At 40.0% G+C, this 16,110-nt stretch overlaps 1 protein-coding gene across 6 annotated transcripts in view; it reads right to left on the bottom strand.

Annotated features, from left to right (window-relative positions):
* The window catches only part of KCTD1 (potassium channel tetramerization domain containing 1), a 100,746-nt gene that overhangs the window by 21,323 nt on the left and 63,313 nt on the right, over positions 1–16,110 (bottom strand). For 4 of the 6 annotated variants that reach the window (XM_054057466.1, XM_054057468.1, XM_054057469.1 and 1 more), the window contains exon 2: positions 12,367–12,545. In XM_054057466.1, coding sequence (XP_053913441.1) covers positions 12,367–12,545 — 179 coding nt within the window. Of the gene's footprint in view, positions 1–12,366; positions 12,546–12,968; positions 14,854–16,110 lie in introns of those variants that run through there. The other 2 variants (XM_054057465.1, XM_054057464.1) reach the window with 2 other exon arrangements.

Genomic DNA, 16,110 nt, shown 5'->3' with positions numbered 1-16,110 from the left:
GAAGGAAGGAAGACTCATAACTCTGATTTAGCTACTTAGCATTTTAACAGGAAATAAAGTGACCCACATGAAGGCTAAACACAACTGAAAGTTGCAGCCATACCAGCTGTTTCTATTTTCAAACCAATGCTTTGTGTCTTCTAATGATACAGGACAAGCAGCAGCTTCCAACAGCATTCTTTTCAACGTTCCTTTTGTTAAGCCTACCAAAAAGAGAAGCATGAAACATACCTGATTAGGGCATTTATTTCTACTTCTAAAGTGAGGAATTAAACGCTCACCTGGAACCAAGACCTCTGTGGTCCAGAGAGCAGCATCCATTCACTTTTGGAGAGCTACACCATTAATCCAAAAAAGAAGCGGGAAATTACAATTGTAGCTCTGCTGATGAGTTTATCAGGGTTAGCTACAAGGCAAGAAAAGGCCAGTATGAAAGGCATGGCCCAAGGCCCAGCTTTATAAAACAGCGATATTAGCAGCTGGGAAAATGAGAATGCTACTTTAGCTACAGAAAAGAAGCAGTTTTTCTCCTCTCCCTTTCCCACAAGTTAGGTCTTAGGAGAAATACAAGCAGAGAGGCACCTTTTCTGTCATCATCCCCCATCTTATATTTTTCTAGAATAACATTTACCGCCACTTCCCTGCTCGTGTATCTCCTTTGCACCACAAAGACGGACACTGTCACTGGCTTTCCTTGGCAGCAGCATGCTGGAGCCAACATGATTCCCTATGGCGTTACTGCAGCGGGTCTGGAAACTTCCATGAGCAAGGGCACGGCACAACACCTTCACCAGATTTTGGAAGGCCTGAGAGAAGATTAACCTTCAGGGGATCTTATTCACAGGAGAAACTAGTAAAGTAAAGTTAAACCTTCGTATTCTGCACAGGATGAGGACATTGCTTTCAAAAATGTTGGCAAGACAAGAGAAAAATCCACCTGAAAGTTAGACACTGGCATATCAATGACCAATTATGATGGGCAGCAAAATGTTTTGAAAAACTAGAAGAGGAAAATAAATACAGTCCAAATGTTTGAAAATTACACATGCTAACTGTGTGCTTGATGGTGACTTCTGTCCACAGCACCTGGAGAATGAGCAAGACATCTTACTGTTTCAAAAAGAACATGAGCAATTTCCAAGCATAGAATTAAAAACACCCAACCAACATTTCTCTAAAACTCTCAAATTATACTGCTAATAAACTAGCATTTAATAATAAAAGTGAATAAACAATAGCTTTTAAGGATGGAGAAATTACCATCATAGTGTTATCTAATCTCTCCCCAGAAGTCAAGAATTATGACTGAAACCTTCCAATACAGATATAGCCTCAAATTCTATGTCAGAAGTATGTCCAATTGCATTTGGCAACCCTTAATCAAGAGAGAGGCTGACATAATTGGATGAATACATGAAGTGCTTCATTATTCATGTAGGAAGGCTAGGTAAAAAGTGCTCTGTAGTCCCAAGACACTGGAGGGTGTGTGTTATTGGGTAATAACCAATTAGGAATGCTGACATCCTTTAGGATCACCCTCGCCAATAAAGCAACTGGCTGTATGTTGTTGTGCAAAAGCACACACCCACTGCCTACTACCAGTTTATTTAAGCAAACCTTTCACCAAAGGAAATGGAGGAGATCTTAAAGGGTGTGAGTTTGACAGTTCAGTTGTGCTCTAAAATACTTCTTAATTTTTCCTTTTGCCCTTAAAATATTTTTTATAGCACTTCTGAATTATTGCTACTACTGACTATGGAAAATAACTCTAATTTCTGCTGGGTTTTTTTGCATATAATCTACCAACGAGCAACATTCTTATTAGTTGTACTAAAGAAATACAGACAGAAAAAAAATCAGCTCCTAAGCACATAATCTGGTAAAATACCACCAATAGGCCATTAGGTAACTACTGCAAACTCAGAACAGGAAAAATCAAAGATCTTTCTTTCAGGCTAGTCAAATAAAAATATACAAATCACTAATACAGGCATACAAGAGATTTAAAAAACTTCAGTGTTGAAAAACTAAGAGTTCTGACACACTTGCTCACATGGATCAGAAATTCAACACCAATTTAGCTCATGATAATGCAGTCCAACCTTTCGCAACCTCCTAAAACAATGCTAGAATGCACTGATGGTATAATCACCGATATTTCTTTCTTCCCTTGTTTTCTTTTTTTTTTTTGTAATGCAAAAAAAATCTGAAAGAAAGTTTGTATCCAGACCGAAAGAAAAGCAACTACTATAAGAGAAGCCTGACAGGACTTTCATACCTGCAAAAGAAACATTTAAAACTTTTCCTGAACGATTTGCTTGTTTCAAGCATTTAAAATATGAAATCAATTTGTTATAAGGAGGAACATATCAGTTTTCCCGCAGCTCTCATTTTCTGGCTTGTATCATATTTAGCATGTCCTGTGGCACTGAGAGCACTGCAGCATTTTCTCTGAAATCCCCTATGAATGCCACCTCGCCCTCTCCCTCATGTGTCACCAAGACGATGATGTTTTGATGAAGCATCACACACAAGCCCTCGAGATAATGGCCTCAATGGGATACACTTAAAAGATCATTTTTCTCTTTTCTATTGACTGCTTGTGCTGATCTAAGACAGGAAGGGCTTTCATTTTTTATGTAAGCTGTAAGATCCCGAGGGCCCTCTAAACTGTTTAAGAGGGATCAATTTTCAGATGGGTAGAAGGGGCCCGACAGACCTTCATGGTTTGGAACACCTTCCTCCCCTCAGATCGCTAACAAGTTTGGGCGAACCTAAAACCAGCTCCCAGTGGAGCCGCTCTTTGGCATGGCAGGGCTTCCTACTGTTTAGGATTTGTGGTTAGCATTTGCACAGAACTATAAATTATAGTATGCATACAGGCAATAAAATAAGAAAAAAAAAATCACAGAAGCAAAATAATCACTACTGCTGATAGAGATAAACAGCAATAGAGCTGCTAAGGAAAGCACTTCTTGGCACTAGTGTAGCGGCAAGAAACCATTACCCCATGACAAGGGTTTAATGCACTGACATTGTTGCAATTACATCCAGGCAACCTAACAAAACAAATTCACTCTACGGCAGAAAATATTTCCAATTCAACATTGCAACACTTATTTTTTTGTTTAATTACAGCACAAAGATGACTTTTGGGGTGTGGAAGGACATAATCCATCATTTGCTCTGAAGTGACACACTTATGGCAAGTGCTGTGTATTATAACTTTCTATGCCACAATAAGTAACTACAAGCAATTTCTTAGGCAAGGAATGCAAAGGGCTTGGGCGTGGTCCTGGGAGATGCTGCTTATCCTTCCATCTCCCTCCATGTCAGCGGGAGCCGAAGGCAAACCACATGTTGCTGCACAGGGACTTCAATAACTCCTCCTCATGTGTGTGTCACACAGCTTGTGACAGCTCTCTACCTGCAATGCACCTCATATGAAACGAGTTTTTACCACTCAAATAAGGCCTGCACAAGAACACAAATATAATTTTTAATTAAAAGGAATGAGATTTTAATAGGTCACTTAAAGAACAATTATGTCTACCATTTGACTGACAGGCATGTCACATTTTAACATGATAACCCCACCGGGGTTTAAGAGGTAGAATTAATCATTATAAATTGATGAACTACTGAAATATACCCCCTTGCATTTAATACTGCCACACTCAACCTCCTCATCTTATGAGCAAACCCCCTGTTTCTATTACTTTCACCTTTCTAACCCTTCAGAAACAGACAGTTGATTCATGGAAATTGAATTGCCAGCGTTGCTCACCTTCACTGAGTGCCTGTTCTGCAAAATGCAACGGTGTGTAGAAATATAAAAGATAGGTCTTCAGTAATTAGCTTGGGTACCAGACGCAGCACAGCTGAGTTAGCTGGAAGCAGGATAAACGAGTCCAGGTGGAGCACTGCGTTATATTGCTTTGAGCATCTAAGCTTGGCCAGGTGTCTACACACACAGCACTGCACAGTGGAAGGACTGGGTGGGAAGGTGATCGTAAGTCCACGGCATTCTTACAAAGCATACCACAAGAAGTAGCTACAAGCTCAGCTTAAATGTTTTCAAACTGTTGCAGGAACCCCTAGGTTCTCTGAAGCAGGCAGGGAGCATCTTGACAGTGCCTAGAAAATTCTCCAAATGAGGTATAGAGACAAGCATGCTGGAAGAGTCCTACAGATCCAAACTAATATACACATCAGTCTCAGGAAAAGTTTATTTTTATCACCAATTTAAAGACTCAATGAAAAAGGTCAGCATCAATGAGTCTCAGAGCATACTTCCAACCAATGTCACTAAGTGTGAAAGCATCATCTGTGATATATATAAAATATGCTCTCTGCTTAACTCCTCAAAGAAAGCTTACCATTAACAGGAGCCAAAAAAACAAGGATGTGTGAGAAGAAAGGGACAAGCAAGCAAGCAATGTGACTTGATCTGGTCAGGTAAAGATCACTTATGAACTTTGTGAGCCCTGACTACTTCTGACTGACAGAAAAGTACAGGTAAAAAAGAAATTGAGACAAAGCAATGAAAGAATTCAGATGACAAAAGTAGGCTTGATGCTCAAAGCAGAATGGGGACAGAAAAAAGGTATGGAAGGGCAGAAGTCAAACAGGAAGATCCTGAGAGCTGCAGACTAAGGGGAAAGAAAGACTGAGAATGACAAAGGAGAAATAAAGCTTGCCAGATGACAGTTGTCTGGTTATGACATGACCACATTTGAATAAACAACAAACCAGTTAAGTTAGAGGACATGTTCACATAACAGGAACTGGTGACGTTCCCTGGCTAACACAGCATTTATAAGTTATTTGCATTAAAATAAGTGCAGGTAACCATTAGGTCTTAAGCAGTTTTCATAATTTCCATTGCAATCTTTGCAAATACATCCCCAAACAGCAGACTTGTATACATGAAACCCAGCCAGAAGTTTGATCATTGCAAGAAGCAAGTCAGAAATTGGAATCTATAACCTAAAGCTCCAAACACACCCAAGAGGTGGCCGGGTGTTGATGGTAAAACCGGAAGCCAAATGTTTACTTCTGCAATTACGTATGTAGTAGATGCCAATTTGTTTAGCAACTACACTGCAATTTATGAAAGACCAGTGAAGTACAAACAGTTCATGTGGGAGCAGGACGAGAATTTAGTGCTAACAAACAGAGGTTGCTGAGTGCAAGGACTGAGTACAGCAAAGAAAACAAACCACTGACCCTCAGGACTACGGTTCAAACCTGTACCCTATCAGAAATGACCTATAAGCAGAATACTTCAGTGTCACCTCAGTTTCCAACAGGCTTTTCCTTATCAGACCAGTAAGACCCATAGACTCAGCACTCTTTTTTTCCTTCCTGAATATGCTCTTGGCCACTTAGAATGAGAAACACTGCTTGGGTGCCTTCAGTCTGGTTTATGTAGCCACGCAACTGGGTAGAAAAGTGCAAACACTACAATAAACTGTTTCTCACTGACAGATTTCCATCCACAGAGCTGGTATCAAGCAGCCTTTGCAATGAAAGGGTTTCTCAGTGCACAGACCCTTCAATCAGTTATTGACAACCTACCCTCTCCTTGACTTATGGGTTGATCCAACCCACACAATCTCACACAAGCCTAGTGGGAAAGGGATCTATGAGCCAGGCTGACAATATAGATATGGATTTTCTTCTTTCCTCTCAAGAAAAATGTTTGTTAAATGTTCGTTACTTCAGAGGACTACTAGCCTCAGAAATAAGAAGCTGAAGCCTTTAGCCTTGTAACGCTCCTGAATGTAGAAATTTATTCCCCTAAGTATTTCTGTCGCCACAGTCATGAGCCACACAGCCATAGTTAAGCAGGGCACGAAGCCCTGCAATATAAAGTCAGCACACCTGCTTTCTCTGAATCTGTGTACATGCAAAGAGTACTTTACCAACCCATTACTTTGATTTTGCTGTCATCTTACACATTTGAGTGAAAAAGCATTGAACAAGCAGAAAACATTGCTTTTTATCCTCCAAATAAATGATACACAAACCCACTTCTACTGACATTTAGAACAGGAAGACGTCAGCTCCACGGTCCCTTTCAGTGATGACTCACTACCAGCTACTACTGAACACACGATGCGAGAAACTGCTAATCTGATTGTGCTGTTTCTTTCACCTAGTCACCAGCCACAAGCAAAAGCAACAACTTGCTGACCTTGCAAGTTAGATATATTACAGGACGGAGAGTCAGAAAATACATATTTCTACTGAGCTGAAAGTGATGACTGACCTCTGGTGATCATTAGTTGAGGCAAAATGAGGTCAATACACGCCCTGAGTTCAATATTACACACCTAGAGATACAATTAATCTTAGTTTAGCCAGGACCAGAAAATACCCTTCTGAGCTCTTTATTGACAGATGTGTGTTACAAAAGATTTCTCTTTACAGTACCAGTTGTGCAAATTTTCTGCATTTCTTGAAATAGGCATGAAGTATGCTATCATTCACAGTTCTGTTTCTATTTCCTTCCCAAGTTGGTATATGTGGTTACGTCAATCAGAACAACTGTATTGTGAGCCTGGTTCTCGTGAATTGACATTTCATTTTTTACTATTAATAATACATGCTACTGATGATACTGATGTCGTCAACTTTTTCTATCTCAGTTAGTGGCATCTATAACTATTCATGCTTAGAGATAATAATCTTTTACGTTTTCAGTCATCTCAAAGCATTTTACAAATTGCTTTTTTGTTAACCTTTGTAGGAAGCAACCAAAGCTCAAAAGTCAAATCAGTTATTTTGAGCCACAGAATGGATCAGTGAGAGAGTCCATGTATTTCCCCAGTCCAAGCCTTCCCTTCCCATTGCCACAAGACCATGCAGCAATCAAATGATGAAATATAAAAGATGAATAACTAGATGAGCAAGCTGGGATACGTAGCAAAAATTAAACTGAGCCTCTGCCAACTTCTTCTGCCTTCCTTCCTGCTAGGAATTTTACAAAATATTATTATAAAATAACTATGACCTGGACCAGTCACGCTAACACAGATGGCTGAGCTAGTGGATAGCAATACTGGAAACTGTCAAGGAAGTTGCTTTTTACAACTTACAACACAATGTTTGTCCTCAAAAAGTGCAAACCTGCTGTAGTCTTTAGCTACTGTAGTGTCACAGTTATTTAAGAACAATCACCTCAATGGGCTTTGATGTTGCTACTCTAGAAAGCTCACCAAATACGTCCACAGACAGAAATGTGCCTTTCAGGATGATGAATTCAAATAAGGAGAGTGGAAATAAAGATGTAGTAACACCCATTCCATTAGTATTTCCTTCAAAATAAATCCCAAATGATCATTAGTTAGAAAACTTTGGATTTAATTCTTTAAATAATTAACATCACAGGGCAGCAGCTTGAGAGGTACTATCCAAGGTGAGTAGGAAGCATGTGACAGGGCTGCTGCTGTGGAGACATGACAAAGGGAGTCCTAAGAAAGTGCAGAACACCTCCACCACAACAGACCTCCTACCAGACTAGAGGTCTCCAGCATAGTATAGAACCCATAGAAGTTCAAATTAAAGGCCACATTGGTGTCTTATTTTGGAACTGTGCACAGTCTACAGATAACAGAAACTGCCAAAGCTCTGAAACAGGTAAACAATGCTAGCCTGCCTAATTCATAGCATGTCCTTGGAGGTCAACCCAGGCTTGCTCAAACTGTCAAAAAAAGGCCAAGGACACTCTGAGTATTCTCCTAAGTAATTCTGTGCTCTTGATGCAAATGAAACCCCTAGCAACCAAAAAAATGCCAGTGTCCTAACTGCATCCAAGTGTGTGAAATTTGATTTCCCTGAGGGCTGAGAGTGAAGATTGGGTAAGAAAACTGGGACACGAATGGATTGGTTCATATGAAAACCTGAAATAGCCCTGGGCAGAAACTTGAAAGTATTGTGAAATACTATATAAGAAGAATCCACCTTCTTATGCAAGGAGCAACTCAAGATGGGAGATGCAGCAATGCAAACAGATACCCTGAAAGGTTCTACAAAGAAATATATACAAGGTTTTTAATGAAATCTTCCCATTCTGTGGTGGGAATACAGGATGTGACAATGCAATGCCACTGTGTTATGCAAATATTTGCACCAGATGACTTGGAAAGAACTAATTATAAGTCCAGGAGCTTTGAACCTATGAGATAGACAACACCGCTGACTTTGCTGATATCAGAGATATCAGACAACTGATGCTCATATGATCAAAGAACTTCCCATTTAGTTCTGACAGTCAGTTCAGATTGTCTTAGCCTGCTGCAAAATAACTTTTGGTAGATACCATGCAGACAGCATTAAGGATGAGAAATGTAGGAATGTCAAGTCCAAGCAAAGGGTCTGACCCTACTTCAAGATGATAATGCATCCAATGAAGGACAACAGACACCTTACGTTCAAATAACAGAACTAACATGCCTGTGCTTCATCTACTTATAATCATAAATCCTAAAACTTCAACCCATTTTCCATAGACTCTCTAGTGACCATAGGGAACAATGGGATAGTATGCACATGCCTCAGCTTTCAGTGCAGACAGGCTCCTTTAGTAGACAATCATCTTGTATCCATCTCCTCTGGAATGAAAAAATTGAGGCTTTTGTCTGGACAGTGGAAAGCAGACCTATGTTTTTTAAATTTTCACTTAAAAAACCAAAATAATAAACAAATTTAGCGTACCCAAATCATTAAGAGATACCTTTGTGTTGCTAAATACTATCCTGCAGATACCCAAGTAAACCAAAGGTTGTTGAGAAGATGGTAGGGCATGATCTACTTCAAAACACAACAAATTTCAAACTCAAAAAACTCCTCATGGAATAGAAACAATGCTTGGTCCACTTATATGGATGTAAGAAAAAACATCAGTCAACAATTCAAAAACAGTAGGAACAATCTGTATATGGATGAATGCATTGAGGTCTACAGTTTTGGTGGAGAGAGCTGCACAAAAGGACATCTGCCTCCTCAAGTATTTAAAGAAAATTACTATTTCTTTCAGCAGACCTTATTTGTCGATACACTGATTCAAATTGCCTCTTCTTGAAGCCTCATTCTGGCAACTTGTATTATTCAGCTGCATGAGATCATGTCTGAGGCATGGTCTCACTGGTGTCTTGGGTGAACCTGAAGCCTTAGATGACAAAATAATCATGCGGCATCTTCCATGTGAAAACAGTAGGTTCTCCGTGGTCTGTAATATACCTGTGCTCCTTTGAATTTTTATGCTACTGGATTTTTAAATTAATGTTGGGATTTTTTAAAAACATTATTTCAGCTTCAGAATTTAAAATTCTAGCATTACTCTATTCAAACCACCTATTAGATATGCTGCTTGTCTGTTGGATTGCTTTACTGTGTCAGCCTTTGGTCAAACCACCGATAAGCTGTGATTCCCTAGGTTATTCAATCACAAGAGCATTTGAGAGAAGCCCTCAATAGTCTTTCCATACCAGAGGGCAGTGACCCAGCATCAGTAGCAAGATGCTTTTATAGTCGCACCCACGTTTCTTTGGAGAAATGAATGGATACCTGTCAGTAGGCATTTTACATATTGAGGCACAAATCAGTTTGGGGGATCTAACAAAAGAATTACAGAAATTGAGTTCTGTGAGCTTCAAGGATTTCCCTGATACTATTCAAGGAACCCTTTTTTAAAGGGTTAAATTCTTTCCAATTCCTACTCTACTGTCCAAGAAAGAAAGAGAGAGGAACAAGATGAGACAAACCCAAAAGGAGAAGGAAGAGTGCACATGGTCCAAATCAGAGACCGTTCATATCAGGATAGGTCTCCTTCAGGCCAGCAAGTCACAGTGACTCCAAAGCTACTGGTTTGGATATCACCCTTTCAATCTCATAGAAAGATGACTCTGGTACCTGGCCCACAGATGAAAGGTGCATTTTAGGCTTCTGGCCCTTAGACTACAAGTAATATGAGTTAGAAGCCTAATGACTTTCATGTCTCAACCTGTTAGATGCTGGAGCCTGCAACCTATGCCCTGACTCATCCCTGAAGCAGTGCTCTTTCAGGCAAGATAATCAAGACCTTATTTTTCATCAACAATACGTCAAATGACAGTAAGCCTCAGGAGGCCTCAACTGGCCCAAAGATGTCCATGAGATCCTTAGTTTTCATCTCATTCATATAGGATACTGGTAGAAAACAAAACATGGGCAGCCTGCTGCAGTGGGATGTCCCTGCCCATGGCAAGGGGGTTGGAACTAGATGATCTTTAAGGTCCCTTCCAATCCTAACTATACTATGATACTAAGTACTGTTTACCAAAACTTTGGATTAACCAACGCTAACAAATTTAGACTGTATATACAGACTGACCGGATCAGTCTCCAAGGATAAATCTGTATTAAGGTCCAAGTATTACTGGATAATTTGTACCCAGTACTCACCATACATATAATACACACACTCCTCCATCGGGAAAAAAAATTAAGGTAAAATCTCACAGACAACCCCCAAACGACTATATCGTGATTGCCAGCTTATTGCTTCATACCATTGTCTTGACATCCAAATGAGTTTAATAACTGTTCTTTTGAAGCTGCTAATGATAAAAAAAAATCTCTCTCAAGTTCTGGAAGTGGCTGGGAATTCCAGGTTCTAACAGCTATGCTGGAAATATTCACTCATCAAGGGGTTCAAAAGACACTGTCAGAACGAAAACACAGACACATGTCAGCAGGACTTGAAACAGCATGACTACAACTCAGAGTTTGGGTTTTCTTTAAATTATGTTTGAAGAGCTTTAAAATGCTTAATTTATTAAACCAGCTTTGATACTACAGGCATAGCTTCCACTTTCAAGTGCTACAATGGCTCAATTGAATACAGAATACATTAAGCTTAAATTCCACTGCCGCCATACATACACACAGAAGAGATTTTTGTGTTTCTTCACTTAAAGTAATATGCTACCCTAGTGAATCTGACGTGGAAACAGAAGCTGCACATATTAATACCAGCAGTCTCTCATACTGCACATATGACAGTTTCAGACTTCTCCAGCTACTGAAAAAAAGCTAAGTAATCACAGTCCCTAGTAGCTAAACACAAGCAGGTCCTAAAAAATGTTCTCCAAAACAACAGATTTGATTTTCAAAGAACAGTTTTTTCAGACAAAGCTTCAATCTCTCCTGCCAGACCTGTGCTTTGGCATGGCTTCTATTACTTCCCTCTGCCCAGCCTTCCTTGAGGAGGTTGTCCCAAGAAAGGCCATGTGCCCAGCTATTTCTCTTTTATATGCCTTTATATACTGTTTTCTTCCCCTAGACCTGTCAGCTCCTAGCAGCAGAAGCACTATTCCAATCCCACTTGAAAATATGTAGGCAACGTGGCAAAGGCAGTAGCACCAGTAAAATCCATGCTTAGAACAAAATCGCATCCCACGAAGTGTGCCCTGTACCCTTCGCAAAGGCAAGTCAGAGTTGTGGGATCAAGAAATTAAAAAACTCCGCCCTCAAATGCTGGAAAGACCATGAATGTAACATTGCCTTTCCTCGAAAGCAGGATTGGGCAGTGAAGGGCAAGGTATATAGAATAATACTGTGGACACAATCAACACCAGCTAACAGATAACCAACTCTTAGAATGACAAGATCACTACAGTGTTTATGTGCCATCACCACCATGTAATATCCACACGTATTGTGCTCAGTGCACTGTTGTTTTCTTAAAGCTGCACTCACATTTAATACATTCTACATATACAACTTGCTCATACATACTTAATACCAGAAAGCTACCCGAGTCGCAAATGCTTCATTTAGAAGACAGATAAGACTTAAGAGTCTAATTATTTGAAAAGTCCTAAGAATTTACAAAAAGTATTCAGTTAACGCTGTCCTGTACTTTGTTACATACAACCTTGCCTTTACCTCAAGTGACACATCTGCGATTACGTGTTGACACTGCAGGAGAGCGGTTACTGCTCCGAAAGAAAAAAACAAACACCCCAACACTCCCACCTTTGGAATTAAATGCAGTATTGCTACAGTTTTTGAATGTAATAAACCACAGAGCGAGTACCCTGGCATAAAACCAGAATTCTAGGAAGAAGAAAGTAAGTGCTCTTTAACATCAACTTCATTTTAGTATACGCACACAGGGATTTGCAGCAGTGCCATTTGTCTGAAACATAATGGAGCAGGGAAAGAAAAGTCAGTCTCTAACCTCGTATGAACAAAGAAACCTAATTTAATTTTGAAACAAAAGGAACTAAATTTATCATTCTAAGACAGCCCCAGGACGTCCAAGCATGAAATGGAAGAAAAGGAGTTGCCAAAGACATGCAGAACATTTAAAGTTACCTGGAATCAGGATATTTTGTAAGCGTGGCCAAGCTGCTGGTATACATGTGCCCACCCACATCAATGTGAACTGGTGCGTTGGATTTTGTGAGCTGTGCTGGAGTGGGGATGCCTTGATTGTTCAATGGAGATGCAGGGGATCTAGTGATCAGAGGTCTTGACATATTGGGCCGACTGTCCTGTGAAGAGATAGACCTGGGTTAATGATCTCCTTAAAAACCTCACCGAAACCCACAGTCTCAAGTCAATAGCACTGTCTCACTGTGTCAGCTTATGACTTCTATCTTATTAAAGCACAGACAAATATTTGGCAGGTTTAAAAAAATCAATCCAGCTCTAAGAGTCTTAACTGGCTATGTTTTAAACACGTGAAGTGGGGCAAAATGCCGTAATAAAAACCCACAAAGTAGAAATCATGTTCAATAAAACAAATTCTTCCTGAATACTGCTCATGACAGACAACCCATACCAAAAAAGGTCATTCTCATATTTAAGAGCTGATAAAGACTCTGACAGAAAGAGCTGCAGACAGAAAGACCAAGAACAATTACTATTTTCCTTAATTAAGATGACCCCTGTACAGTCAGAACAGAAATACAAACCCTCAACTCCTCCATCCTGCACACTCTTCTCTCGAATTCCCAATTCACATAGCACGGAAACAGAAGCAGAAACACCTGGACTAGTCAACTGCTCATGGACTGCAGACCACTGGACATCGACAGCCTTTGAGAAAGACATTTTCCATTTAAAAGTTATGCGTATGCTGACAGATGCCCCCGCGTGCCCCGCATAGGCTGCAGGTCTGAGCAACTTCCCAAGGCAAGCAAGCTCCGAGAGCAAAGCAGGACCCGATGCTTTGCTGATGAAACCAACTTTTAGTCACAAAGGAAGAGATGTAACTCCAGCAAGCAGCAGACACAGCCTGCGCGCGCGGCGGGTGGGGCAGGGCAGGGCGATTTGCTGGAGCCAGTAAGGCAGGCTGCATTCAAAGTTGGGGATTAAAATAGAAATGCATTCAAGAGCAGTTTTGAGACAACCCAGCTTTCGACTGAAGGAAAGCTCCGTTCTCTACCGGGTGGAATAATATAGGGATGCCCTGAGAACTAAAAGCCTTTGCAAATTACTAAGTTTTACATTTAAAAGGTAAGCAAAGCAGCAAGAAGTCAGATACACTTCATCACAAAACTCTCTTTGTTCTTTCAACACGTCTTTCTGCTGCAAAAGGTAATGGATTCCTTGTAAACATCTCTGTAGAGCTTGGCAGCAACCCTTGCAGAAGCAGAGCACGGCTGTGAGAGTGTGTTACGGGTTATTCAGACCAGCAAAGCCTGGTGCCGCTGAAAACAGCATTTCTCCAGTTTTCATGACTGTTAAAGACTCAAACCATAAAGGCAACACGAGCCAGGTAAACGTCTAACTGAAATGATTTACAGGCCAGTGTTGCACAATAAATCCAAGTAATATGTAACGAAAGGCATCCATAAACCACAAGGCACTTAGAACTAATTTTCTTCCATATGCAAAAGCAAGCTTAGGTCAAATACTGATAAAAATGAAGAGGATGAAGAAAAACATCTAGTTTAGATGTGTGTGTGTGTGGAGGGTTAAGTTTTCTGTTTCTTTATAAGCAGAAGTTAATACAAATTTGCAGAAATACTATGCTTAATCACTGCAATTGCTTAAGGAGGTGCCTGCAGCACAATGAAGACAAGTCCAGACAAAATAAGGTACACACGCTATGCAAAACTAATGTCTGCTATAAATGCTATGTGGTACAACCACCTCCCAAGATGCTACTGATCTGCAGTGTGATATTCAGTAAAATAATGAAGAAAAAATTAAAAACAACTGGAAAGGTGAAAGTAAGAAAGCAAGAAGTGATACAAACGAGGGGGAAAAAAGCACGTATTGCACGATTAGCAGAAGGAATGCAACATGTGTTGAAAAGTGAACACATTTCAGCGCTTAAAAGCAGACAGACAGATTAAAAATAATATAAAAATCATCAGTGAAGGCTGAGACTAAAACAAAAAACAAATTCTGTACGTTGTATGAGACAGACATCACCACCTCCCTTAGCAGGATACTCTCTGGCAGAAAAACACAGCCCTGTTGCAATTTAGCACACTGCAGCACCACCAAGCCTGTAATAGTTTCTCAATTGGACACATTCTCCTGTATACCCTGCCTGGGGCTGCTCAGGAGAAAATGAACAGATTTGCAGGGTTAATATTGTAGTTAGGCTGGGACCTCATTCAGCATTGCTGCGATAGCACCAGCTGCACGAAGCAGTAGAAGAATGTGTAGTATAAACATCACTGCCAGGATGGGAGATAGGTCAACGGACTGTGGGCATTTTACAAGTCAAAAAAACCCTCCAAACCAATCCATAAGAAAAGGGAACCAGTTTTGAAAAATAAGACTTTATCAAGCTGCCATTTACACAGTTTATCTACTAAAATTCTGAAGAAATAAAGGCACTCTATAATAAAACCTTTTACTATCTTATTGAAGTTCCCTCCTTTTCAACATTCCCCCTTCAAGTTACCTGCATTTATTGTGCCTCAAGAACCCATCAGCTCAATGCTTAGATATTAAATACAATAATGCTAACCTTCCTTGAGCCTTAGCTCATGAAGTACATTTCCCTAGATAAAACCAGCTCACTACTGTTTTGGAGACCACTTTGAAATAAGGCAATGGTATTTCTACTGCAGTTGCTCCAAAGAAATTAAAACAGTAATGGGATTCAGAGAACAGAGTGCTTAACAAAAAATAAGTTTCTTTCCTGTGACACAATCCGCTAGCACAGTCCCAGCACTGAAGATCCAATGGGTATGGTATTAAGACAACGGCGACATTTAGCAGATCAAAGTTAAATTACTGCAGTAGTTAAATCACTGGGTTGGTTCAGCTACAGAAAGGATAACACAGCGGTGAATAGTCTCTCACAAGAAATACACGGCTTGCATTGGATTACTGCAAATATGAAAGTGAACAAGCTTAGGTAAAAAGTAGTCAGAACAGTGCACTGCTGGTAAATTAAGCTTCTACTACGTAAAGTGATTACAAATATAATTCCTTACAAATAATTACAGGAGGAGAGAAGGGAGTAATAAAAACTAAACTCAATGAGATCCTGCAAGCTATCTAGAACAGCTGATCACAAACAGGATCAAAATGCTCTCCAGAAGACCTCCTTGGTGTCAGGCAGGTGAGATTTGCACCCAGGAATGGTTTATAGCTCAGGTATGGCTGTTGCCACATGAGAGATGACAGACGTCTGCCTTGGGAATCACACCAACTTTATTCATGAGTGGGACACAAAGCACAGGTAGCAGCCGCACAGGCTGGATAGGCAGCCACCTTCCCAATCTGACAACAGTCCATTTTTCACTTGCTACCTTTTCTTCTCAAAAATTTTAACATTTACCATACAAAAGATTAAATAAGAACAGGAAATCCCAGCTTTTGCAATAGCTCCTGTAGACCAAAATACTTCAAATACTCTGTACTCAAATATTCCCCCCAACAACTCTAGAAATCAGAACTCATTTCTTTGAAATCAGAATCAATTTATTATTCAAACTACATATTTAAAAGTGCTAAAATCTTTGCATCAGGCAGGTTAAAGGCATTTGTTTCAGTACATAAAAAACACTGCTCTATTAGAGCAGTTTGAGACCTCCACTTTCTTGATAGTATTTTGAGCCTTCCAACTAGCAGTTCATAGGCGCAGGT

The sequence above is a fragment of the Cuculus canorus genome, chromosome 2, assembly GCF_017976375.1.
Source record: "Cuculus canorus isolate bCucCan1 chromosome 2, bCucCan1.pri, whole genome shotgun sequence".
In the NCBI taxonomy this organism is placed as follows: Eukaryota; Metazoa; Chordata; class Aves; order Cuculiformes; family Cuculidae; genus Cuculus; species Cuculus canorus.
The sequence above is the reverse complement of the archived record's forward strand: the minus strand, read 5'-3'. Positions and strand labels throughout refer to the sequence as shown.